Source organism: Caloenas nicobarica, chromosome Z (assembly GCF_036013445.1).
Source record: "Caloenas nicobarica isolate bCalNic1 chromosome Z, bCalNic1.hap1, whole genome shotgun sequence".
NCBI classification, from domain to species: domain Eukaryota; kingdom Metazoa; phylum Chordata; class Aves; order Columbiformes; family Columbidae; genus Caloenas; species Caloenas nicobarica.
In genome coordinates, this window is record NC_088284.1 from 87178494 (window position 1) to 87206281 (window position 27788).

General features: G+C 38.2%; 1 protein-coding gene across 3 annotated transcripts; it reads right to left on the bottom strand.

Moving 5' to 3' along the window:
• Window positions 1–1181: 1181 nt before the first annotated feature.
• Window positions 1182–27748, bottom strand: EEIG2 (EEIG family member 2). Of its 3 annotated transcripts, none has more exons than XM_065656326.1 (11): window positions 27456–27748; window positions 14129–14249; window positions 13510–13539; window positions 12886–13002; window positions 11689–11735; window positions 7626–7732; window positions 6708–6803; window positions 5968–6154; window positions 5749–5876; window positions 5283–5349; window positions 1182–3698 (listed from the first exon to the last, which is right to left on the bottom strand). In XM_065656326.1, the coding sequence occupies exons 1-11, from the start codon at window positions 27692–27694 to the stop codon at window positions 3656–3658; spliced, it is 1182 nt and encodes a 393-aa protein (XP_065512398.1). In that variant the 5' UTR covers window positions 27695–27748; the 3' UTR covers window positions 1182–3655. The 3 variants fall into 3 exon arrangements, with proteins under 3 accessions (XP_065512398.1, XP_065512399.1, XP_065512396.1); XM_065656327.1 differs by having other exon boundaries at window positions 1182–3693; window positions 5283–5352; XM_065656324.1 differs by having other exon boundaries at window positions 5283–5352.
• Window positions 27749–27788: the final 40 nt, after the last annotated feature.

Consider the following 27788-nt stretch of genomic DNA (forward strand, 5'->3'; position numbering starts at 1 on the left):
TAAGCGTTCAAGGACAGCATTCAAAGTTCTGGTACTTCATATCTCTTGTTTCTCTGTAGTAGTAAAGGAAAATCTTTTCCTATACCACAATGATGGTTTTATTTAATGTCTTTGTACCAGTGGGGCATAGCCTTCTTTTCATCCATGAGCCTTATTTTCATTCATGGGATGTTTTCCTTCCACATGAAAAAAAAAAAAACCACAACTGTATCTAGAGGACACATTTTCCTTACAACATATACGTCACAGAAAAAGCAAAGTGTTTAACAAGAAAATCCCCTAGTAATAATATTTGTAGCTGCTGGTATTCAATAAGGTGCATAGCGGCTAGGAATGTTTTATGTATATACATATATACTTCATATTTCTGAGAGAACTCTCCACTGTGAGGTCCTTAACTGAGGGATTTGTTTGCTGATGAGATTTGCCTTTTATTCTATATGGAAACTGTTGATTCATAAAACCAGAAGAGAGATGACAACCCACAAAAGAAATTCTAGGATACTCTGGTGAATATTTGGAAAAATTTTCTTCCTATTTGATTTGAAATACAGCTGAGACTGGTACATGGTACAGATACTTAATCCTTACTATACAATTAATCGATTACTGAACTGATCTGAGTGCCAAATAGTTTGAACTATAATTAGCTGCACTTTTCACGCATCTAGTTGTTTTTATGTAAGAACAGATGCTTACTGCAGCACCAAAAAGCTTGGTTACTTTGAGTGTATTGATGAGAAATGAAATACATACCGCAAGTAGTTTCATTAGAAAAATAAGATGGTAATATGCAAATTATACAAACTGTGTGAAAAGTTTAAGTAGTGGTAATTTTGTCATTTGCAAGGTGAGGAGGGACTATGCACAGTGCCTTTACTTACCCCAAATACTGCTAGTTGTGGAGCCTACTTAAAAATTAACCTACCACTATGCCTCATCCTTTAAAATTCATTTTCATTTGTATAAGACTGACATATTACTTTTCCTCTCCAGGAGACAGATAAAAAACTATGTACTAGTAACGGTGCCATTAAATACTTTATGGACTGGTGGTGAAATTCAGTAAGCTGGAGAGGTAAAGTCTGAAGAGCAGCAGAGAAACTGAAATGGACACAAACTTCCAGTAATGTTTGTAATTTCTGCATTAAAAACTGCAGCAACATATTCCAAGCTGAAGACACAAGTTTATTGAATGTCTGACACATTTGCATTTAAATACAGTAAAAAAAAAAAAACCCACATACTACCAACACATCTCAGTTTACTATATGAGAGTCTCCAGTATTCTTATAACACAGTTTACAAAAAATAAAATGCTACCTCTAAATATGAAGGTTATGTTCCACTTAAAATATGCATAATTAGAGAATCACTTAAGAGTTTTAACTCAAAGTGAGAACAATAAATTACTAGAATACAGTTTTATTAAAAGCTTGATTTCCACGTAAACTTCCCTCCTAGATAAAATATCTGCCCAGGCAATAAAATAATTTGTTTCTAGTAAACAGGATATCTAATCTATGGCAGTTAGCTGTGTCTCCTGACACTGAATACACATCTGGGCTGTGGAAATTCCCTTACGAATTACATAAGTAGCTGTAAAATGTTTTTTTGTTTCTTTTTAAAGTCTGTTTTCCTCAAACTATGCCTGTTTTTCCCAGTAAACTTAAGTAAACTACCATCTAACTACTACTGGTTTTAATAGATTTGTCAACAAGTGTAGCCATGTTAAGGAGTACAGAAAGCAACTTAATTTATTCAAATTTCATGCATCTTTTGGCTTGCAGTAGGATTTTTTTTGTACAAATTAGTTATATAACAGGAAAGGAAACTATCGTGCTGTGAGAGAGAGTTGTATACTAGCAGTTATGTAGTTTGTGTTTAAATTCCCGTGGAGGACAGAAATGGATAATACCACACTTCTATTAACAGCAGCTAAAATATAATCTTTGTCTCAATTATTTTACCCATTAAAACACTTCAAAGAGATTATAATTAGCAGTAGGAAATAAAAGTGTTTAAGTAACAACAGAGAAATAGCTCATATTAATCATAGGCAGTAACAGTACTCAAGTTTTAAAATCTTAAGTTTCCTTAAAAAAACACAAATAAAAATCAGTTTAATAACTCTACTATGAATTTATGGAAAACAAATCCTGGTTTTCCTAATTTAAACTATTAAATGCGGCCTACTTATACTTCAATAAAAGGATGTCAAACATGACTCTGAGCAGAATTTGAAGCATTGAGCGCTTTCAAAAATGGCCACACTATTTGTTTTTCTTTAATCCAAGACTTACTGATAAACAATACAACTAATCATAACAAAATCAAGGTCATTTTTAGTTTACAATTAAATACAGCAGAGCCAAGCCAGAATTAGAACTGTGTCACCTAACACAACCCTTTACAAATCAGTGAAAATGTTAGATCTTTCATCTTTCTTGCCTGTCAGGCAAATCACTTTTTGTGCAAATTTAAATACAGTACATTGACCTTAATGTAAGAGTGGACAGATAGTGAAGGAAGAAGCGTTCAACAAATCTACTGCACAGTAAGACTTTTTCAGAGTGCAGATTATATCTACAATAAAGTGCTTCTCTTAATAAGTTATATTAATAATAGTATAGATGTTTACCTAGTTTTAAAGCTTACGTTGCTTAGTAAAAAGTTAAATCTCCCTGTACCTCCCCAGTCTCGCAAGGCAAGTTCAAAATACAAGCAAAGCACTCCATAACAGTGAAGGATTAAACCACAATAAAAAGTCGTAAGTGGCAGTAAACTACTGACTGGGTTTGTAAACAGTACCGTCCCATTGAATCAACAGGTTCCTGCAACAGGTTCCTGAGTTTCTGTGGAAGAAGCTTTTGGACTCTAGATATAACAATCAAGCTGGCTTTCTTGATAATACACTACTGTGCTTTAGTATTTTGATTTGTGATCCCACTTCTTTTGTCACTTGCCTGAAAACAGATGTCACATTTGATGCATTTAAGCCTCTAGACTTCATTTACCATTAACGCAACTGATTACTGGCTGGTTTGGATCGATTTAGTGGGTTTGTTTGTTTTTAATACATGTGAAGTTCACCTCTACTGTTCATGATTACAATTAAGTTATGCTTAGTACTCTTAAGACAAGGTTTTATGTTAAAACGTAGCTGAGCTGTTTTGTGGAGGCCTTAATTTTAACTTGATAGTAATTTTGACTTAATAGAAGTAATTAGCTTCTGTAAGACTAAAATGGCAGGGAGGATCAAATTGAGTAATTAATTTCTTCAGGTTCATTTTAGACCAACTTTTAGAAGCTTCTTCAGAAAAGCAGTTGCAGACAAAGTACATCACCACAAGTGATCACCTCTGTAAAATACTGAAGTGGCCCTCAGTTAATCGTGCTTCCAGAAAAGCAAGAATTCCACTAACAGGAGGTAGAGCTTACAAAAGCAGCCCAAGAGCTCGCACAAGGTATACATAGCTAAACATTGCCTTCATACCACAGAAGGTGAAGCTCTACGAGCAAAAGGCATTCCATTACTTTAAAAAAAAAATCACATTGAGTTCATTTTGCCTTTCACAACTCTTGCAACAGAGCAAACAAAACCAGAAGTATCAATGCCAGAACTCCACGTTGTCCTCTTGTTTGTCATTCTAGTCTAGCGTTTTATCACTACCTGTTCATATGCTCCAGATCCTGCTCTGAAAAAATGTTTGAAATAAGTTAGTTCAATTTCAACTTAAATGTAACCTAAACAGCAAGTATCACAGATCAGCAAGTTTACTCTTTAAAAAAACCCCAACTAACTGCCTCAAAAAAACCCAACAGCTCATAGCAGAACAGCTAAATGTGAAGGGTAGAAAACATGCATGATTACCGTGCCACTGAGTTACCGACAGTTTAATGCATTCAAGCATTTTGTGTTATACTACAGTCAAAATGAAGAATGTTAAATAATGCTACTGAAAAAGAAGTTACTGTTGGACTTCTCTATGGTTCCTTAAACGTTATCTTTGGGTACCCCTCCCACCCAAACTATATCATATACAGCTAATACTTTTTATATACATTTATACGTAAATAGGTAAAAAATAGGTAAATACATAAATAGGTAAAAAAAAAAAAAACCAGTGTTTATCTTCTTACATTAAGATACAAGAAAAACATCTTTCAGTGTTTTGTTCACATGGAATTGTAAATGCAGTTACAAAACTGTCTTATCCCCTATGCGACAGAGCATAGTGGGTGGTTTCACATGGCAAATTGCAGTACTATGTCAAAAATTAATAGGGCAGAGCTCTGCCTTAGTATAAAATTCTGCTTGGACTGTCTGGCAACTGAATTAGGACAGATCTCTATAGACTACTGTGGTGTGCTCTGTAACCATACATGTTATCCTAGATAGGAATTAGTGCGCCCAGTTTGCAAGTAAGCCAACGAATTATCTTTTAACCACCAGTATTGCTTGCTTTGTAAAACGTTATTTGTTTTATAACTTTCAGCACATTATCAGCTGCCTTTATACCTAATTCCAGAAGTACTTGCTGAAATACTGACGCCAGGTTAATTTTGTGTGATAAAGAAAAATCTTAAGAGTTACTGTGGAGGGCAGAATCATAGTATTAGAGCATATTACCTGTTTTTAATGTTTTTTTTTCATCTGAGAAGACTAATACATTCAGGTCAAGTCATATAGCAGAGTATTTGAAGAGGGTTTAGAGAAGAAAAAAAAAAAATCTCCCTGCTTCTAAAACAACTACGAGAAGATAATCTAAAGCAGATTATCAAAGGAGAGATCTTAGGGCTACAGGAGTTGAAAGATGAACAAGCCATTGAAACAGGAATAGTGTAGCATATGGAAACAGAAGGAGCTGTGTGCCAAACTGAAGGAAAATTAGGTTTGTTATCAGGAAGACATAAAAGTTTGATACTGTAAAGGTAGATGTGTAAAACACTTTCTTCCAGCTCCAGAGAGTAACCTGGTAAATTTGTAGGGCTAAGACTTCAAACTGGTGCCTGTTTCCTGTGTCCACACTGAAACTGTGCTCATATCTGAAAACTCTGGAACTGAGACTTTCTGAAAGTTATAATTCTTATGGCTGACACATCAGTTTTGTTTTGGAACTAACCTACACATTTTGTTTTAAAATCTTACAATCTAGTTCTTTTGGTGCCTTTAAATGATACAGAATGGAGAGATATAAAGATCAAGAATGTACATAGAGAATAATTGCTGTATAAGATGTATTTTTGTTTATGGATTGTTTGTTGTTCAGGCTACATACCTGTTAGGTAAATGATGGCTTCCAAAAGAAGTGCTTCCACCAGGTCCCACAAATAATCTTAAACCTTCTTCTAAAAAGCAAGGGAATTAACATATGTTATCTTCCTTTAATAATGCCCTAGCTAAGACTAACTAATTTTAAATATTCAAGTTTTGTAACTGATACTTTCAGATGCAAACGTTTTAACTAATGAAGAACAAAACTTCACATGGCATAGGTTGGAGGAACTACCTTCCTCATAGATTTTCCCTTGCCCTTTTCAGGCTTAGAATAATTCTCTGGGAAAGTTACCCGAGTCAAGCAAGAGTCTTTTCAACTTCCGAGAGACAGGATGAAGCAGAAAATGTAGTGATCCATATGCACAGTCCTTATGATTACAAGCAACAGGAGCTATTAAAAGGGTGGATTTTACTAAGGTCTGCAGTGTGCATCAATTTTCCGTACGCTGCTTTATTTATCTCCATACCTTCTGCACTTGAGTCTAAACTGAAGTCTTGACTCTGGAGTATTTTTTCAACTATATCATCAGCATCAACTCTGGTAGCATCAACCCTCTTCAGCTGTGACTCCACAGAGTCTTGCTTTACAGGATGTCTGCAAAAATAAATATGTTTATAGCTCTTACAAGCAATATAGTAAGTTATGTTATACTTCTGCTAGGTAAGGCTTTCAAAGTTAAGTGTACCGGCAGAGCTTTTCTGATGGTGCATCTTTAACAGATGTATCAATATTAGCTTCAGTTACTTTTGGCTCAGCCTCTTCACATGGCTCTAGAATACTCCCAATTCCTGTGGAGGTGCTGCCCACTGAGGGGTTTCTCCTGTGGCAGAGCTCAGACAAACTGGATGACCTGGAGTGACATGTGCTATATCCTGTTGGGAAAGTGCAGGAGAGCTTTGTTAGGTATCTTGTTAACAGCCAAAGTCATTGTATTTTACCATCCTGAAAGTGGAATTTGTGTTTTGTCTTCTTATAAAGAGGCTTCAAAACCCTTATGAATGTACGTGCATTTACCAACTAGGGAACTTACTTTGGGTTTTAGATTCCAGCACATGCTGTTTTCTTTTTGTTCTAAACAACTCTTGCTTCCTAACAAATATAATGACTTGGTGTCATTACTTCCCCTTCAGCTGTTAGAACTAAGCCTCCATTTGCAAGTTGTTTTTACACATGGAAGAAGTAAAATCTCGTTCAGATAAGTTAATTGGAAGGAGCTAAGGGAAAAAGCTGTCTCACATCTGAACAGACAATTCATTGTGCTTTTAAGGGGAAAACAATGTTACCCTCCCCACACTTGAAACTCCTAGGAAAAAGCTTCCAACTTCAAATCTTTTTTTGAACATGTAGAGTATACTTCTTTCTACAGTCTAAAACTGTGAACGTAAATAAACCCCAAGAATTCATAACAAAATTGTTAACAGCTACCTGACAATTTTGACTGCTGACTTGCATAGCTTGATGTTCTGGAATGTCCACATGCACCAAGGTCATCTGGGACTGAGGCACTCTTAGATGAGACATCTGCAACACATGCAAGTCAGATACTGCTGCTAAAGCCAGTTTTGTTATTACTTTACCTGTAATATTGATTAGACTCAAATGTCAGATTTACCAGAGGGCTTAGGGACTTGACACTGGTTTTCTACAAACCCTTTGAAGATTCAAGTGCTCCAAAAATACCATGTATGTTATCAAATTCCTTAAAAAGTAAAATAATCATCACCATGCTTTCCATAGTACCATAGTAGAATAGTGTGCTAGATTTTTTTCTGGCTGAAAAAGTAATTGTGGTTAAGACAAGTTAAGCTGTGTAAGAGCCTGAAACTTGTTTAAAAAAAAAAACCCCAAAAACCACACCCCAAATTCCAACCTGTAATAAAATGTTTTAATAGTATTTTTTTCTAATATTCTGAATTTCAGAGTAACTACTTACATTTTAAACAATACTTCAGACTTTCACCACTCAAACTTTACGCAGTTATGCATATCCCTGTGATTCGTAAGTTGAAAATGAAGGGCCAAATTAAATGTCCACTCAAAACACAAATCCAAAGCAAACCAAGAAATGCATCACACAGAAAAGGAAATATTTTAAATGTTAAAAAGCAGGCAGATACCAGTCCAATTTCTGTTCTTTCTTTCCATTAAATAGACTGTTTACAAAAGTAAAAAAGAGGGACTCCACTGATGTTATCTGAGGGAGTGTGTCTCCACACATAACCAAAGAAGGTTTCTTTGTGGGTCAACCGTCAGCATTCCTTTAAGATTTGAAGTATTTTGTACATCTTGAAGCTATGAAGCCAGTTATAAAAGAAGTGAGAAACGAAGAGCATTATCTTATACCTGCTATGCCCAGATGTACCACTTTTAAGTTTTCTCCACCTTTCCTGTCCTCATGCAAAGATTCTGATTCTCCAGGAATTGCAATAGACATTGCCGTGGAAGGCGGCCTGCAAGAAGAAGGTGGTTAAGATTTGCTGCGCTTTGCTGTAATCCCTCCAAAGTGATCAGCACAGACATTTCTTTTCAAGTAAGCTGGCATAATTCATACTATGCTTCAAGTTAATAGGCTTGTAACTTATTTTCTGAAAACATACTGCCTAGCCCACTGTTAAACAAACAAACACACACACAAAAACCCAAACACCACAACACAAAAAAACCCACCCCAAACTCCAACCTTCTGCTATTGAGCTTCAGGACATTTTACAGAATCCGCCTGCTCAGCCCTCAGTCTTCAGGCTTTTAGGGATCCTTGGAAAGGCTTTTCCTTTTTTGATGATTTGTGGAGTGATATGTGTTCATTTTGAAGTTCATAATTATTTTATTTAAGCATATGAATCACAGAATAATTTACATGCTGAGGATGTATATATTACAGTACTTCATGGAACATGTGGCAAGATGGTAAGTTAAAAAAACCCAAACCCAGACAATGACAGTTGGCCTACGTGGCTTGTGCGTTGTGATGTCCTCCTGGCTGTTTCATCTCCGTTAAAATATGTGAGGAGATTCTGGGCTGATAACCCTCTCACTCCTAACACAGGGGCCTGTGTTACCATCTCCATCTATTCCCCTCTAAATTCTGCCTTCTACAAATTAAAAAAAAGCATCACATATGGCATAATTTAAATTTGATTCAATATTTTAAAAGCTTTTGATAAAGCTTAAATGCTTGTTTCAGTTTATACCAAGACCCAAAAGGATATTTTGTTAAATTGAATAAACATCTAAGTTTGTGCTTTGCTAGTGCAAAAGAACTAATGAGAAGATGACAAAGTGAAAGTAATCTTCTCTCGCAAGCAAATACAACTGAAATACACTTCAAGATGTTACCTACAGGTTTTTTTAATGCTTTGTTGTTTGTGACTTTGGGAAGAGACTGTTGGTCTGCATACAAATGCATAGTTGTTGACATTTTTTAGATTTGACATATTCAATAACTTAGTCACTGCCTTTATGTACAGTAGCATTTCCCCTCTGATGTTACACTTGAAAGTAAAGAGAGAAAGAGAAAAAGCACTTCTGGAAATATAATGCTTATGTGACTTAATTGCCTAACATACTTTCAAAAGCAAAAGCTGAATGCTTTCAGGGCTGTAACCCCAGATCAAACATCAAGCCTTCTAGGCTTCTTCATAAAATATGTGGCTCTTTTCAGATTGTGAAATTGCTTAAGGTTTATTTTTCCTTCTGTAAAGAACATCTGGATTAGATAAATTTTTTGTTCTGTTTGCGTTGAAGGTTTATGTTCCAGGAAACGGTTATATCATCAGCTTGGAAGAAAATGCCGAGTCTGAATACTTTCAGTTGGAGATTTTTTCCTAGGGACCCAGAATACTATTTAGGTACTAATTTCAACTACTTTGGTACCAGCCAGTAAAGACCAGAAATACGTTGTTTTAAAACTAATGATTGAGAAATTTTTTATCAGTGATGTATTTGTTAATAGGTCTGACTCAAAAAGTGCTAAATAACTAGGGATACAGAGGAGCTTTGCCCAATCAAACAAATTCAGATAATACCCTCTTACAATTTGTCCAGTATGCACAAGATAAGATTTTACAGTGTTCTGTTCTTCTTATTGAAGGTTAGAAGAGATGAGAAAGGACCTTTAGTGGTGCAAGGGGACATTGAAGAGTTCCTGCGGTGAATCATCTGAGCTGGACTGGTGCAGGCAACATTCTCGGATCTCCTCAGAAACAACGGTAAGGATACAGCCACAGCAGCAATGCACAAAGTCTCTAGTTGCTATAGAAAGCAGTTCTCCATTGTCCTAATAAAACCTACAAATCGTGAGTTACATGAAGTAACTTGCACCTCAGACTGAGTTAGGAGATCATGCTGCTTTTCTTGAAGCTGTAGGCTCATTTCATTTTAAACACAATCTTTTTCACTTAAGACAGACTTCATATATGATTGCTGCTACAGATTAAGCCTGTATGAGATTATCAGCCCTTTTAATTGGATTATTCAGAGGGACATTGATTGTCTATATTAATCTGATAAAAGTTGAGTTTAAATTCAGTTTGTGAGAGTATTTTGAACAAAAACCCTAATCCATACTGAAGTAAAAGTTACACAAAAGATCAAGATTGACATAACAAGGGTGAAGCTAGCAATTTTTTCCAGATTGTTTTCTTAAACTCATTTTTTTCTTTTAAAGTTATGTGTAATACTTGGAACTCTGCCTTCGATTGTTTTTGAAAAGGCTGACATGAGAACAAGTATGCTGTCTCAGACCAAAGGCCTCTCTAGCCTGGCATCCTGTTTCTGTCAGCAGCAAAGAGATGCTAAGAGAATATGGCACACCTAGTAATGTATTTCCCAAATATTCTTCCAGCATCTCCTCATCTGTAGCTTATGTATTTCTTGAGCCTCATAAGATGTTTTAGACTTAATAGCCCTCAATATTTTTTTTTATTCAGGACTGTGTCTTAATTCTTTCTTGAGCTTTTAGTATTCACAATGTGTAGTAGCAAGGAGTTCCACAGCTTAATTGCATTTGCTGGGAAGAAAAATATATCCTCTCATTTTGATTCTATCTCCTACTAGTTTAATTATAACAATGTGGTCAATAAAGTAAACTGAAGAAAAATTTGAGTTAAACCAGAACTTAAGGGATCAAGTGTATTTTGAAGGAAGTATTTCATCAACCCATACCCCAAACATCTTGTGACAAGTAAAATACAACTAAGTCAGTTTAAACCTGATCTAGACAAAATTGCCATCTACTGTCATGTAGAATTAGAAAACATTAACGTTAAACTGAAAAGTACATATACTTTGAACAACCCAGTCTACCAGCATGCTAAATTGTAGAGAAGCAGTGGCATTAAGAGTCTTGGCAAGCATTGAGGAATATTCCACACTGCATTCATGGAAGCAGATTCTATACATATCTCTAAGCCTCTCCTTAAAATGAATGTTTAGGTTATTATAAAATCTCTCTTGTAATACAAATGATATGTAAGAGTTCTTCACTTCCTACTCATCAGGATAATTAAGTCATGGTTAGGAAGGTAGCGCTGGTCTCTGGAATTAGGAAGCTTGCCAATTGCACTGTTCCAGTTCAGCTGGGGTGCCTCATACCAAAAAAAACACATCTTATTAGTCTAGAAAGATGGCAACAACGTCATCTTACTCATTACTAGGTTTTTCCCTGGCATGTGTGATCTTTCTGCACTGTGGTTAGTTATAGAAGCTAACATGCTCTAGCAAAACTGTGACATTTCCTTAACTACCGATTAAGGGCAATGAGACCAAAGGATCCTGAAAATATAGTGGTGTATTCTCCCAGATGTTACCTCTTGCATCTTTTACTAAGTTGCATAATGTCTTTGCTAACTAAATATCTGTAAGTGCTTTCTCTTGTACTAAGTCATATCACGCTTCTGGGTTTTTTTTAAATAAATCTTTTAAAGTCATTTGGGACTTGTGAATAAAAGGTATAACAGCACATTTTCCAAACACAAGTATTAGTCAGATCACCCCATATTTATATAAGCTTGCTGCAGGAACAGTTTCTCTTAAGTGGTGGGGGGGTTTCAGGGGGGTTTGGTGGGGTTGTTTTGGTTGTTGGGGTTTTTTTTGGTTTGTTTTGGGTTTTTTGGTGGGTTTTTTTGGTGTGTGGGTTTGGGTTTGTTTGTTTGTTTTAATTACAGGTGTACAGGCTAGTATTTGTTGCTTGAAAATATACTATTTAACCAGCAAGGAGACCTATAATACTTATACTGGTATTTTTACCACGTTAGCTGTTATTCAGCTATCATCTCATTTTTTTGAGCCTTTTTTTTTTACGTTTTTGCCAGATTGGACAGATTTATAAATGCAAATTAGAAGTATAATTCTGAACAAAGAATGTGTGACCAAAACACTCTCTCACACAGGTATTTTATAAACTTACGTTTTAAAGCATGGGTCACCAGACATTAGCTGCATGTTGATCAAAACCTACACATTAAGAAAACAAAATGCTCCATAAGAGAAAAAAATGGAATTGGTCTGTGGAGCAGAGTCATGTTACTAAGTTATACTTGCCACAGATCTTACATTTAAGTAAAATAAAATGGCAAAACACAAAATAGCATTTGAAATAACAGTTGCATGTGCAAGATTCTGCGAAAGATACATAGATCAAGAAGAATCTTGGAATCATTAATAGTTAACATAGCTTCAAGGGAAAAATAAAGAGACAGGAAATCTAAAAGGTTAATGAGCAAACAGAATATCGTTTAAAGCAGTGGGTGCTGAAATACATTCTTTGCTGCGACTGTTTAACAAACTGCTAGCATACAAGGACTGGTTGTACTAACACCAGAAAAAGTAAAACCACAAAAGGTAAATAATGCCATCGGACAACAATGCATTGAGAAAGCTTGTTAGCTGGGTCAAAGCCATCAATTAAAAGTTTTCTGGAAAAAGTCTATGACTGTCTTAAAGAAAACAAAGTGCATGCTTAAATGGTATACTCAATGGTATGAGAAATTAATCCTAGTGTTGCGGTAGGAAAAGAATTTTTTTTTAATTTACTTGTAACATTCTGTATGTAATTATTTTCAGGTTAATGCAGTTTATTCAGTTTAACCTCCCTGGACTAATGAGAGACAACAGCAGGGTGAGTTTCTTCCAGCAATGCTCACCAATTGTTATATTGATTATTATCAAATAGAAAAGGGCAAGTTCTGGGAGTCACGGAGGCGTTGAAGCTGGCTTATACAGAAATAAGCCAATAAAGAGATTCACTCTTAGAAAAGCTGCACAGAAAGTTGCTGAGTCTTAAACATATAATTGCTATATTTATATGAATGTATTAACGACTTTGTTGTGCTTCCCTATTCCATTTTTCTATCCCTGTTAGAATAGCAACGCCTTTCAAAAGCTTTTCTTTTACAGCTAGCCAGCTCCATTGCTAAGAGTAGCAGAAATTCTGGTTTTGACTGAACGGATTTTAATGATCCTCACTAAACAGTGCTGATGTTTTCACTTTAGTGTTCCTTCTAGAAAGAGGTTCAGCAAATATGTTTTACATTTCACGAAGCGCTTAATAATACCACTTGTTCTCTGCTTTATTAATTTAAGTATGATAAAGGCGACAAATTACTTTGAGAATGGAGTTATCCTGTCTTGTATTTTTAGTATCATAACCTTCCAGTAAGCAGCGACGAGTGGTATTTCCCGATCCAGCAAACTCCGCTAGATTTAGATCTGCAAATCCCAACTGTTAAGAGAAAATAACAAAGTTAGTAGTAAGCATATTACTCTATGAAGGTACTTGCTACATGCACAGTGTTGAGTGCCATTCAACAGCAGTTTCTCACAAATATAAATAGGAGGATGACCATTGCAGGGAGTGGCCCAAGGCAAAAAGCAGAAAAACTTTGAGCCTCAAATTCAGCATAGCTCTATTTTCAGTTAAAAATTTAAGTCTCAAGAGAAAAAAGAACAAGGAGTATTTTCTTTATTTTTAAAATTAAACACACACAGGAGGGTTTACTTTTATCAACCCTTTCAACATACTAAATTGAAAGGAAAGAACACATTCTGGTGGTGTAATATTATACCCACTAAACACACTAATCAAGAGTTCCAAGACCACTGTGTCACTATAATGCACATAATGAAATAAAGGGTATCAGAGTACTACTCTGGAATTACTTTAAAAGGGCATAAAATGTCAAGAAAGAAAAGCCAATTTGTAGGCAAAATTAGATACACCTCGATTTACCTTTGCATATGCCTTTCCCCCTTTTAACTCCTAGAGAAAAAGAAAAAAAGACATGTCATTAGCCCTTAAAGATACTGACTGGGAATTTTTTGTTTGGTTTGGGTTTTTTTAGAAAAGCAAATACATTTGCTAGGCTGTACTGTTGTCATTTAGAACCTGGTATTAATACTGCCCTCAGTGCAGGCCAGCAGGAGACTGTCATCTTGTGGGGGTGAGGAAGGGTGAGTGCCCCGTGCCAACCAGCATTTGGCTCTTGCAAAGTCTTGCCCCAAAGGCAGCAAGTGCTGCACACAAAATTCTGGTACTTAGCACAGTTCAAGGCTCTAAGTTTACTGCTGCTCGCTAGAAGTATCTATCAGGGGCTGACTTTACAGAGACTGATGAGTGATTACTTTGTCATCCTGCTGGAATAAGTGTACTTTTCAATAAGAACATAAAAAACCCCATGAATTAGTCAAACTGAGGTAATTAAGAAGATTACTATGAAATTTTGACTAGAATACCTGGCATGATTGCAGCTAGAATTTGCATTCTGAAGTTTATCAGACATTTAAAAATTAAACCAAAACAAGTGAAGAAAGTGCAGGGAAAGAGGAGAGGAGGGAAAAGGGCTACTTACCTTCCGTACAGATACCCTGCAAATGCAAGGATCCAGAATCCCTGTTGTGGCACTGGCACTGATTTTACACATAAATAAGAACTTTTTCTTCCAGCGGACACAGTTTGCCTGTACCACCTCCCTGCAAACAGAGAGCATGCTTGGTATCAGTTGCATATACATTCAGGACCATAAGATGCCATAGGACAGCTCAAGATACAAACAGCAGAACCAGTGTTTGTAGAGTGGTCGCTTCATGCAAAACCTGATTCAAGGCCTGAAAAATCGTTCTTCATTCTTCTCTTTGTGTGGCAAGACTAACAACTTGGTCCAAACATTGAACACAATATTAGACCTACAGAAAGATTCAACAGCCATGTGATTGCTCCAGTTTGCCTCAGGAGCGTGAAGTCTTCCTGAATATTAGCTCCCAGGCAGGCACTGCCTTCCAAGCTGCTGAGCTTTGGAATGTGCTCAAGATTCCATCTCTGAGAAATAGTTTTTCAAGATAGAGAAGGGGAGCATCATACAAGCAGATAAATTTGAGGCCCAGGAAAGTACAAAGGAGATAATGTACAATAACCAGATCCAAAATATTGCATTTTGGGCAAACAAGAATTTCAGCTACATGCTGGGAGCTTGCCATTTGAGAGCAAAAGAAGATGACATATCTGAATGAATTTGTTCGTCACAGGAGGGTTACAACCTGACAGTTTGATGCAGCTGAGAAAAAGGCAAAATGTTGGATGCTTTCAGCTATATTAATGTCATTATATAAAGCTCAAACAGAACACATTCTGTTTGGGTTACTCTGGTTGAGAAAGACTCCAAAATGAACAGGTACAGGGAGGACAACTAGAAAACTCCTGTATCATATAAGAAAACATTACATATGATAAAAATACACTAGTGATTCAAACACTTTAGAGACCAAATAACTTTAAGTCAAATGACGAGTGGTTAGGACCAAAATAAGGCATAATCAATTTAAAAGTGAAAATTACAAGGTCTCAAACCACAGAGCACATTTTTAGAGCAGCCTTCAAGTAAGAGAAGTAGGAGCAGAAAAATCTTAGTGTAATTAAAGACAAGGTTGGCCAGTTTGTCAATAACAGGCAACACAAGGACTGTGATTCTGAGAGACTCCCGTCAATGATCAAAAGCTCTTTTCTAGTCCCACATTTCTTAACTTGGAACTGTGGAGAAACTGTGCTAATTTCTTCTACCACTCTAATGCTTCAAGTGCAGTCTTCACGTATTAAAGCAATGTTGTCCTTTTCTTTCTCTTCCATTTTTTCTAATACATATCATTCCCATGTTTTTTTGTTAACTTCTTGCAGCAACTTATTATTGAAAATCCAGTCTGACATCTGTAACAGAGTTAGAATTATATGGTTCCACATAAGTTGGAGTCAGAGTTCATCACCTGTGGAGAAATGATGAATCTCAAGGCTCCCACTAAAGCTCTAATTTGCTGTGCTGGTCAGACTGCAAGCTACAGTGCTCACTGGCACCGAGACTTGCTAAGGTAGGAATAAACTAGCCTGCCTGAAATGAGTCAGTTTAATGATCGCAGACTAACGGATTCTGATGATACAACACTGAGTCATATTCAAGCATGTGACCTAAAAGGAGCAGGCTCTGTACACCACTAGCTACCCACCCGTTATGTTTTATCCGTTATGTGTTATATTGTAAACTTTCCTGTGCTTTGGAAAAAAAAATATCCAAACCTGCCAGTATATGAGTTATTTAAATCCAAAATAGAACCTGAATTCAGAAAAGGCAAATTACTAATAGCTACGTCTTCTACTGGAAACAGGCTTAAGAAAGAAGTCATCAAGTAAAATACAACCTTAAAGGGATGTTTGATAACTGCTAGCATTTGTGATACTTAGAAGGCTTGGGAACATCTATTGTAGCATTTACGTGATAGTTGCTCAACTCTCATGCAAAGAAAATAGTTGACTAGATGTCCGCTGTTGAGCAGAACACAGCTATCCAATTCATGGGTATCTGGGGCCTGCATATTTGTAGGTTTCATGTGCTGTGCTTAAAGATAACGTAACTTCTGAGAATGCTCTTTTTCTGCAGATCACGGTGGTCCAGTAACTTAGAAATGAACTGGTTTTAAGTTATTTTTTTTCCTAAGTAACCTTTTGAGCTTATCCTAAAAATGAAAAAATAAAAGGTCCTCTTTTCTCTTAAAAACACCACCACATCAAAATCAGATTTACTACCTACAGATTTTTTATTCAAATAGAGAAGAGCTATTTTTGTCACTATCTTAAGTCATTAAATACACTGTAGTACTCTGAGCCTTCTGTCAAGAGTTCTATCAGGATAGACTGAGAATGCTAAAAGCTCTTAGGAAACAATGCTAATGTCCTCTTGGGAGCACCAGAAGCAACTGGCCTGCATTGATACTTAAAGACAATAGACTTGAACATACCACTATAATTAAAAAACTTCTACATTAAGGGGATAATTAAAAATGCTGTCACCTAAACAAAGTGATTGTTGTAGCCAGCTGTCTTTTTTACTGGAATGTAAAGAGTTACTGAAATTAAATCTTACCAGAAATGTGTATCAATACTAAAATGCATGCAATTATACAAACCTTTAAGTTTGAAAGAGCAAGAACTCTTAACAATTCTTTGCCTTAAGCTCTGTCTCTAGACTCAGATCAAGGCATATCAGCTATGGCCATGAATCCACAGGGAGCACTCGCACATTACTATGCATCCAATAATATCTGCAAAACAATCCAGTCTCGAGCATCCTTTTGGAAAGTAGAAGCAAGATAGATTTTCTGCTATTCGTTATAAGGCTATAAAACAATGCTACAAGACTGAAAGTGGTCACTTGTCATCCATAAATCTCAGAAAATCCCTTCCCATAGTATCTGCTCATCACACAGTTAGGACAGTTGTCATCACCCTTACACCCGTCCCTTGTCACCCAGGATACCATTGGGACGACCAGTAACAGAATCACTTCTCCTATTCATCATTTCAGCAAGTTCTTGTAGTGTTTTTACATCTGTCACAGTTCCAGTTATTAATAACACTTTTTCCTACAAATAATGCCTTTGATTTTCTAGATGTTTCTGTAAACTCATAAGGTCAAAATCACGTACCAAAATCTTTGTGCAACTCGGTATAATGGTTCAGGTTATATTTCTGCTTTTCAGAACAGCTTTCCACCAGCAAGCTACAGTCAAAGCCACTTGACATTGTACAGTTATGTAGTATTCCAGAGATCACTAACATTATAGGAAAATATAATTTAGTGAACATTAAATGTAGTATTTCTGTTTATGAATACAAGATAGATGTAAGTAACATCTGCTTGGTGAATGTAAGTGTCCTTAAAACCTTTAAGGATCTTGAATTTATTTCAACATACAAATACTACTATAGATATATAATTGTTCAAATAAGGAAGATAGCACAAAACCACTACATTTTTGGAAGACTCAGTCCACTCATAACACAGGTCAGGATTTATTCAGGCAAGTAATTTAATAGACATTAAATAGGTCAATTGGGTTTTTAAGTTCTCTTACAAACAAGAAATTAAAAGTTACAGTAAGAATGCCTCAGTTATAGATACTGATGCTCTAATTATTGTAAAAATAAAATCAGGTAAAACCAGGAATACGCCTTCCTCCTCATAAGGACCTCAAAAAAGTATTGTTAGTTTCTTTCACTGGCATATTGTCAAACTGTTTTAAAAATCAATATATTTGGAACATTCGTACACAATGTGCAAAAACACCCCAACCAGCCTCCTTGCCCCCCTGAACAGTTCTTCTAATTGCATTATACAAAGGAAAAAAATTATCACATTTTCATGAAGGTAATTTTTGTGTGAAGAAAAGCAACAGCAAGTTATTCCTCTCATGCAGAAAAAAAAAGGTCAAATAATCAGAACACTTAACTTTTGATTGAGAATAATATCTAATATTTTGAGATTCTTAGTTCAAGTGCCAGGCCTCTAGAAAATAAACAGTTTTATTGATTGGTTACTATGGAAATGAACCCAGATAACTTCTTGGCAACTGGGCTGACGCTAAGGGGCAGGCTGGAGAAAGCTTTCCGTTATGAGTCAGCTTCCTCTGAGCCTCACAGTCACTTTACCACATGCAAAGCAAAACCATTTGTTTTATGAATCAAAATACATCTTAGTTACTAAGATGCATTCAAATACATACTAAGTTGTCATGCTTTGGTGTAACTTAACTAATCCTGTGAGACCTAACTAAGAATAAATTGAATAGACAGATATATTGAGATAAATTGATTCCAAAGTATAGCTTAAGTTACTAGCAGTTTAACATATAAGTGTTCTTTCTCTAGAGAAACAATTTCGCATTGACTAAATTTCAAATGCAAGAATTCAGCTGTAGACAAGTCTCTTTCTGTATGTATTTTATGTGCTGTACATAATTGCAGTTTAGAATGATGAATGAAAGCCTTTTTTTTTTTCTCTTCTCATCCACAAAAGAGAAAAATCAACCCAAAAACCAACCCAAGAGAAAGAAATCCTAATCCAACCAACTTCTCATCCTAATTTGTTAAAAAGTGATGGGCTCTTTTTTTGACCAACAGATTGGTTGTTCATTTCCACATGGATAAAAGATATGAATAATGACTTGTTTCAGCAAATAGCCACAAACACAAAAATAAATCACTTTTAAGAACCTTAAATGTCATGTGAAAAATCCCTTCTTGCCAAATAGAAAAGTTTTAACAGGAGAGGCTTAGAAATCAAGAAGCTGAAACTCTTTGTGGACATTTACCAAAATACCATGTTCCATTAGTTAGGAAAATGTTTATTCATGTTTTTGTCTGAATTATTCTAGACAGCCAAGTATAACATTTAGCCATATGGGGGTGATTACGTTAAAGAGATTCTTTTTCTAGTGCAATTATTTTAGACTGCTTGGTCAAAGAAACAAAATTGGGAGCATTTGTTTTTAGTTTTAAGACGTGCTCCTGGTAAGCACCCACACACAGGTCACAAACCCCCAGAGCACCCGCAGAGACAGCACCAGCAGCCTCGGCCCACTCCCCGCTCTGGTGGAACAGGACAGGGTTTGCTAGCAAGACCCATATGTGTGTGTATATATGTATGTGGCTCCCAGGCTACACCATTTACTCAACAGCTAGTCCAACTTGATCCCTGATACCACTTACACACTCGCACACCTGCGCTTGGTCTACATGCTGGCACCAGAGGCACACAGATCTCTGATTCCTGGTCCCAACTCAGTGGCTGGCACTTGATTGCACACATCTGGTCTCTCGAGTTGCTGGCACCCAGAAACACAGGTGATCTGTCCCACCACCCCAGGCCAGCTGCTGGCACCAAGACTCTCACTCCAGCTGTTGACACAACAGACACGCGGGCCCCTGTGGCCCACAGTCCCACTCCTGTGGCTGGCACTTAAGTCCATTCACTCAGGTCTCTCCTGTTGCTGGCACCACAGACACCTGGGCCCTCTGATGCACAGTCTTGACTCCAGCTGCTGGCACTCATTCCCCCCCACCCCATACACACTGAACAGAGAGCCCTTCACCTAGGAAGGAGTTAGAAAGTACTTTGAGATGAAGAGACAACAGACTGCACTGATTAGAAATAGGGCATGGCCAGACAAATGTACCAACCAGCAAGCTATTTTCACCTAACTGGCCCATTGATCACCTTACCTCTCTATTTCCCCCACATTTGCTCCTTCTCAAATCACCTAAATTCTTCTTCCTTTTAGTTCCTCTCCTAACATCCCATAATAAGCCTCTTCCCCTGCATCCCATCATGTGTCTCACAGCGCTATGCAGCAACTCCCCTCAGTCCAAAAGGTACTTGAGTGTTAGCACAACACGATGGGTTTTCTGCCTGGACTATGGGGCTGAGGCTCCCCTGGGACGGGCCCAGACAGGGTGTCCCCTCCACCAAGTCCATCATTTCAGTTCCCCACCTGCCTCTCTGTCCCTGGACTTGCGTAAATGGGCCTTTGATGGGCTGGTGGCTCCTGGGACAGGCCTGGGAGTAGCTGGGGCAGGATATTATTTTAGCTCCCCCACCCTCCTCTGTGTTTTTTCTGGGTGTGCATGTGAACTTCTCACCTACTCTAACAGCTTCCTTTGATCAGCCCTTGGCTGAATAAACTCAGTACAGTTAGCTCTGTACTTCTTATTCCAATCTACTAAATGCTGTATTTGAATAACACAGAGTTACTTTTAGCGTAGAAAATAGTATTTTAAAATGCGAACAATATCCCATTCTTAGAGATATATATATAAAAACACAAACATCTTTCTTCTGCAGAACACCAGAGCACCTAACAAAGAATGCCAATGTCATGATCCCACCCAAGAGACAGGAATTAAAAGCATTAACCTATAATCTAGCAGTTTATCAGCCACACTTTAAGTCCCCTCAGCGGTTCAGGTACTTTACGGCAAGATTTGACCTTTCCTAGGCTATCTTTAGCATTAGGAAGGTGGTGTTGGATATAGAGTTCTCATTTATACTGGGGAACACAATGGTTTGACATGCAAGAGAATACCCTCTTGCACCCCTCTTAACCAAAATCTACTTTCATTTCAACTTTGTGCAGTCTCACCATTGAGTGAAAGCTACAGGTACCCATGCAGCAGGCTCCCAGAGCAACTGAGCCGCTGTCTTATCAGTCCACTTTCAAGCAAAACATTGTGCACTGCTACTCGGTCTCCCAAGATCTGCCAAATAGCTTGGTATTTGTAAAGTGTTAAGATCCTCAGAAGAAAACTACCCTTATTACACAGAAAGTGTTGTCGTCTTGTTTGGTTTAGATTCACACAGATGAAGTATCAAGATGGTTTGCTCATGCCTTTTCTTTTAATATCTCTACTGTACGCACAAACAAAAATATAAACAAAATCACCCAACAAAGAGATCCTTCACTTTTAAATTAAACCAAAAATCCTTACTGCTAAGTTGAGGATGGAAGTAAAACCAAACACAAATAGACAAATATGAAATCAGCACAGGTATTTGAAAGCAAATAAGAGATCTAGCACCAGTACCAGTTTTATTCAAATGTAGTCTATGCATCTAATACACATAACATACATGCTGCCCATGCATGTAGCAATTCCAACATCATAATCTTTAAAGAACATTGAGCTACAAAAGAGCAAAAGCCATTCAATAACTTTTCAAATACCAAGCTATACGTTAAGTTGTTACTTGATACCAGAATGCTAAATTTAGTCTTCATATAGAAAGATGAGTCTCTTGAATTTAGAGATCAGAGCATCACCTTGAAAGTTCACACTGTAGTAGTAAACTTATGCGAAGCTTCCATTTATTTCTTATATTCAGGAAGAAATACAGTTTACTTTTCCTTTAATATTCTGTGTTTTCTCTATGCCTGAGTTATATCAGATATATTCTCTCCAACAAAACCTTTTTTCCTAAGCATTGCAAAACAATGAACAAAACCAGGCATTTACAAACAGAGCTCAAATGTTTCAGCCCTAAGCAGACCAGCAAACAGCTGGCTCTGCAGGAAGAGCTCCACTTGTTTACAGTGTACAACTCCCCAGTTAATTTGCTGTTAGTACACACAAAACTTTAACAGAGCAGTCATTTTCTATTGCACATGTTTTTACTCATAATAAACAGGTTACATCTTTAACTAGCAACATTTCATGTCAAGTATTTCCTATAAAAATCATCACATCGAAACAGAGCTGCTTTGGAATACCATTACGTATGAAAAACTGCTGGTTACAGGCAAATGCAGAGACCAAAAAGGGAATCAGCACCATGAAGGGCAAAATGCAGTAGGAAGAGTGTAGACAGCAGTTCAAAGGAAGTGCTTGTTCCCCTCTATTGAACATTTGTGAGGCTCTATTTGCAGCATTGCAGCTGGTTTGGGGGGGGCCTCTCGGTAGAAGACAGACACTGATAAACCAAAGCAAGTCCAGGGGATGTGAGATGAGGGTCTGGAGTCAGAGATGAGGAGGATGAAGCACTTGATGTGGGAGAAGTTTGGAACGTGGGATTTTTACAATCTGAAGAGGAGATGAAGGAAGATGTAATTGTCATCTTCAGCCATCTCTATTGAGTTAGAGAGAAAATGGAGCCAGACATTTCTTGATGGGGAACAGAGAAATGAAAAGAGGCAGTAACAAGAGAAATTCCAATAAAATAAGGGGGGAAAAAAGTTCACAATAAAAGTGATGAAGCAGAGGGGCAGGTTGTCTACAAAGAATGGAATCCCCATTCTTACAGATTTTCTAAAGTTGACAGGACAAAGCTCTGAGCTTCCTGATCTAAGTTAGTCTTGCTTTGAGCAGGAACTTGGACTATGTGATCTCTAGCACTCCCCTCCACCCTACATTATTCCATGAACAGAAGTAGTCTTTAAAATATGAAGGCAATTAGGTGCTATGGTGCTTGCAAATAACAAGTTTATCTTTATGGCAGCAAAATACTGTGCTCCATGTACTGTGCTGGGGTCAAAGGGAAAAAAACAACACAAGAACATCACAACCAGCTCTTTCAAACTAAAGTGCCTTTTCTTCTGCACAAGCCAGACACATTAAGCATAAAAGCTTTTCCCTCCACACCCTCTTCTTTAAGAGATGCCTGTCATGCATCTCTTTTCAAGAACGTTTTCCTGAAAAGCTAAAGCTAGCTGTTGCCGTATCTCTTACCAGTACTTACAGTTACGGTAAGAAAAGTCTCACGAGAATGAGCCCTTTTTGTACCTGTAATAACCAGCTATATCCCATGCAAAAATGCAGTCTGTACAAACATTTTGTCTCCTGTCCAGAATATCCACACCAGTCCTTGTACATCATGTTACCTTCCTCAAACCTGTTCTCTAAAACTGTTGAGTACACACATTTTATTGTAACAATGAAAGGCTGAAGAGGTACAAAGAAGCTACATTTTAAGTTATAATTTGTGTTGAGAACTTGCCCTCCATACATCTTCGTCTCTACAGAGAAGGACAAGGCCTGTAAGATGCTTGACCAACAGTCTCACAACTGAGAAACCACTGAGTGCTAAAAAGAGCAGCTACAAAATTGCAAGCCAGGATTTTTCTCTCTCTACCAGTTTTCCTCACAGCATTTGAAAACTTACTTTGTTTCAGTTTATCCAACTGCAAATTAGATTACAGCTGAAAAACTATTAGAAGTGGCATCATCCATTGCCAGCTCTGAAGACTGTCAACAGGATTCATACATCACACAGGAAGATGAGAGTGGTAGGAACAGTACTTCCATGTGACAGGTATGTTTTTTCTAACAAGTACTTCTAACAAGAAAGCTGGTTAAGCTGTGTTACTGTCAGAAGAAACTTCCCCTTTCAAATGCAATAGCAGCAACACAGAAAACAATGGTTTAAAAGCAATTAGAAGAGTTTGGTCAGGCAGAAAATGTACTTGCTGGAGTCACAAAAAATAAATGTAGTTTTAGGCAGCCAAGAAGGAGGTAACCAAGCATAACTAGAAGTAAGAAGTACTTATCTGGATGATAAGAAATCGATTTCTACAGAAGACAATTCCATACTCTAGCCCGTATCCATCAGAAATAAGAATATATTCATGCTAGTCATGCCAGAGCTCTGAGACTGCCTCTCAGGACTCAAGAGTGTCCTGTACATTAAAAAAAACTTCCCTGGCATCTGTTGGGGAATAAAATGTTTTGATGAAAAAGTTATAGTTCTCAGCTGCTCCTATTCTGTGTGTCACACAGTTACCAATGACAATCAGCTTCTTAGTTTTGAATGTTGTTTTGTGAAAGAAGAGAGAGAGAAACAGCAGCAGCCTGAAGTGTCAGAAATCAGATCTCAAAGGCAGGGGATATGAACAAACTGAAGACTGCAGTCGTAAGAACACAACAACCAGTAAGTCCTTCCCTTGAGTGCGGTAGGAAATCAGGCTAAAAATGTAGCTACCAGGCTTACAGCTACTCTAACCTAAACCTATACAGTCCAGTGTTGAAAGTACACCCTCAGGAAATAAGATATTTTCCAAAATTTCTTTGCTTTCCTCATATCCCATCTGTTCTTTTGCTGCTGGTTGAGCAACAACTCAGCCTATGAGCAGTTATCTGCTCTTGGGGCCCATCAATTATTTCTTCAACCACCTAAAATGAGGGCAGTTGCAGACAGCCTATACTTTCAGTAGCTTTATGTCTGAATTAGAGTAGCTTTGTATAAATATGCTTGGTATTTAGTCACATCTATAACTTAGAATAGTATTTTTCTGTTCAAAATATTCATAGATGTAATTTCTGCCCTGGAATAATCTTCTGTCCCTTCATGGTACAATAGACATTATATGCACAATATTTTACTACCAGGCAGTGTATAGATACATAGTATCCTGGAATCTGCACAAATATCCTGTTCTAGTGTATCCAGTTTCAGAGAGAGATATCTAGTGTCATTGAGCCAGGGAAATTAGAACTGTAGAAAGATGCCTTTCCACATAGAAAGCCAGGCTTAAGCTAGAGAGTTTTGTAAAAGAAAGTGAGGTTTGTTAGCGTAACTTTGTATGCATTCACGATCCATTTGCTGAAAATCCACCCTTTGTTACAAAATCTAAAAATAGTATTGTAAAGATCCAGAAGTCATATAGAAAGCAATTTCAAAAAGGCAGGAATTACACTGTATTGTTGGTTGGCAATTTACTAAAATAACCAAACAAAACCTTCCCCCCTTCTGCAACTTCTTTAAAGGTTTCCCATGTTGTAGAGTCAAAGCTTATAACCCCTGGAATTCTCCATAGAATTCCAGGGTCCTGTTCTTGCACACACACTCAAACATTCCCCGCAGGTTTAAATGCTGCTACTACTTGGCTGCTCAATGTCCTTTGACCAAAATATTATTTGACAGTACGAGACTACTTTAAAAAGTTGAATATTTTGTCAGGCAGTTAAGCATTTAGCATTATAATATACAGAATTTTTTTTCCTAAAGTAAATATTCACAAATATGCATAGGGAAGTTTCAAATACAAGTTTTCAGACTGGAGTTCTAAAAAACTACATACAAACAAAAAAACCCCACAGTAACGTGTAAAAAATTAATATGGTTGCTATTTATGTATCTCCATGTGTTATACATTATCTGAAATGAGTTTGTATTTTACTTTCTGAAACACAATGGAATTCTTCAGTCTTGTTTAGTAACACTACAAAAATCACTACTTTAAGGATAAGACTGCCAGCTCACACTGAAACTAATAAATGCCTGCAAGCAGAAGATGATGGCCACTAAAAAAAGTTTGCAACCGACCAGTTTTGAAATCCTGCCACTCTGATGTTAGCTTAATTTCATCCTTATTTATTCGGACCTTTGCTGAATCACCACTGTGAAAATCCATCTGTTAATTCTTAAGCCAAGAGCAAAGGCACTCCCTAAATTGGCACTGAAGGATCGCTGCAGAGGAATTCTTTACCTTCCTACCAGCCTATCTCAACACTTCTCAGTCCAGCAGGAATGGACTCAGTTACAGTCACAGGGACTTCGACATACCAGAATGTGTTTCACTGCTGTTCTTATTTTTAAGCCATACCCTCAGAAAAAGAAAGTGGAAGAATTTCAAAGCCTCTTTGACTCCAGCACAATACTTCAACACAATTTTTTACATCATCACACTTCCACTGACACTCCCTACATACACATACTACCTCCTGTCAGTCATATTTCACTCTAATACACTGTTCACATTCATAAAGATATGCATGTATGCTTTCAAGCTTTTATTTTTAGTACTGTAAACAGGCAAGGCAAAAAAAAAAAGGCTAGGATCACACTAACATATCAAAAACATCAGCTCAGCTGAAATAACTCCTTTAAAATAGAGATACTATGTCCTGTCAGTCTGTGAAAATGACTTCAAGGCAGTAAGGGCTGCATTAGGACAGTAATGGCACATTAGTGCCTAAAAATCACGATTATCATCATCATCATCTATGACTCCTGAAGAAGTTGGTCACAAGTAAAGCATTGAAGAGACATGAAATGCGGGCAGGAAAGTGATGAGTTGAAGACCCTGTACAGAAGAAAAAATAATCTTCAGTTATACATGCTAGTATAACAGAATAAATGAGGATGTTTTAGGCCGAAGTTCCATTTTTATGCTCGTTATTGTCCTTGATGAATTCTGTTTACAGAAGCAAAAGCAGGTAATTAAGCAAGCTCTGTAACAGCAGTATTTTAATAAGAAAATAACTTAATATTCATGGATTTGTTACTGATTTCTGTCTGCTTCCAGCATTCTATGAGACGTTTTTCAGTAAATCCTTTTCATAACAACATTAAAGTAATATAATAACCTATACAACGTGAACAAGTGTAATGGGAGGGTAGTTTCCTCCTCCCCAGACCCGAAGCCACAGCACAACCCTCCTATTGACAAGGTTCTGCCTCTGCCTGGCACCTGGAAAAAACCCATTTGCACTGTGTTTACCCATCACTACCAGCAGATCCGAAAGCCACCGTCACAGCAGATGACAGCTCTATTGCTGAGGGACAGAAGAAGAAGAAGAAAAAGAAAGAAAGAAAGAAACAAACAAAAAGAAAAGACACCTGTCTACTGCTGCACTTGCACTGCAGAATTAAGCATGAACAAAATGACGTGTATGACCCGAATACCTACAGGAAATAAGATAGGACCTTTCCATGAAACTGTTCATGTTAACTCTCCGTGTAAATATCCACAGAACGAAATAACAGTGATCCAGTGGCCAACAGAATAAAACACCAAGGTCGCACAGCTCACATTGACAAGGGACAGCTCTGACTTCAAACTTGGCGGCAAGAAATTTCTTCCCCTCCTGTTACCGCACAATCACCTTTACAGCTCAGGGCGTTATGGCACAAGCGACCCCTTTCGCTAGGGCAGCCCTCAGCCAATCACAGATTCATTTCCTTTATTTTAAAGTGTTAAAACTTCAAGCAGCGAGCAGCCACGCAGACGAGGAGCCTACAGGCGCTCCCACATCGGTTCCGCTGGTACTGGTGGCGCAGACGGGACGGTCAGGCAGGCAGCCTGCCCGCTGCCAAGCCGCCGTGCCCCCGGAGCTGTGAGCGCCCGCTCCCCTTCCCGCTGCCCCGGCTGGGGACCGAAGCCGCCAGGAGCCCCGGGGCTGCCGCTCCCTCCCCCGGGGCCCCCGCCCGGCCGTGCCCCGTGCGGGAGGAGCGGGCGGAGGGGGCTGCAGAGCCGGCCGGCCGGGCGCCCGGGGCGACGCGGCTCTGCGGAGGTGCGGGCTGACCGGAGCCCGTCGGAAAGGGGCGGCCGCCAGCTGCTCGCCTTGCGAGCCTCGGTGACACCTACCGGGAGGACTCCCCGTTGAAGCTGCCCCCGTCCAGCAGCCGCACCTTGCAGAAGAGGATGCCGTTGACGAAGGGCACGGAGGAGAGCTCGTCCAGTTCCAGCTCCACGCGGAACTTGAACTTCTTCTTCTTCATCATGATGAAAGCCATGGGCCGGGGGCTCCCCGGGGGCCGCCCGCCCGCCCGCTCAGCACCGCGCGGCAGCTCGGCTCCGCGCCGGCCGCCCCGCTCCGCTCCCATCCCCGCGGCGAGGGCGGCACCGCCGGGCCGGCCCGGAGCGCTGGCTGCTCCCAGCTCAGCTCCTGCCGCGGCGCCGCCCGGCCAGCGCTTACAT

Bases quoted from the DNA above. Each gene is read 5' to 3' on its own strand.
- EEIG2 (XM_065656324.1), bottom strand. From the start codon at position 27,694: ATGGGAGCGGAGCGGGGCGGCCGGCGCGGAGCCGAGCTGCCGCGCGGT. The intron at 13,003-13,509 runs GTAAATCGAGGT...TTCTCTTAACAG, and splicing joins GGGGAAAGGCATATGCAAAG to TTGGGATTTGCAGATCTAAA. The intron at 11,736-12,885 runs GTAATTTGTCGC...CTTAATGTGTAG, and splicing joins AGGATAACTCCATTCTCAAA to GTTTTGATCAACATGCAGCT.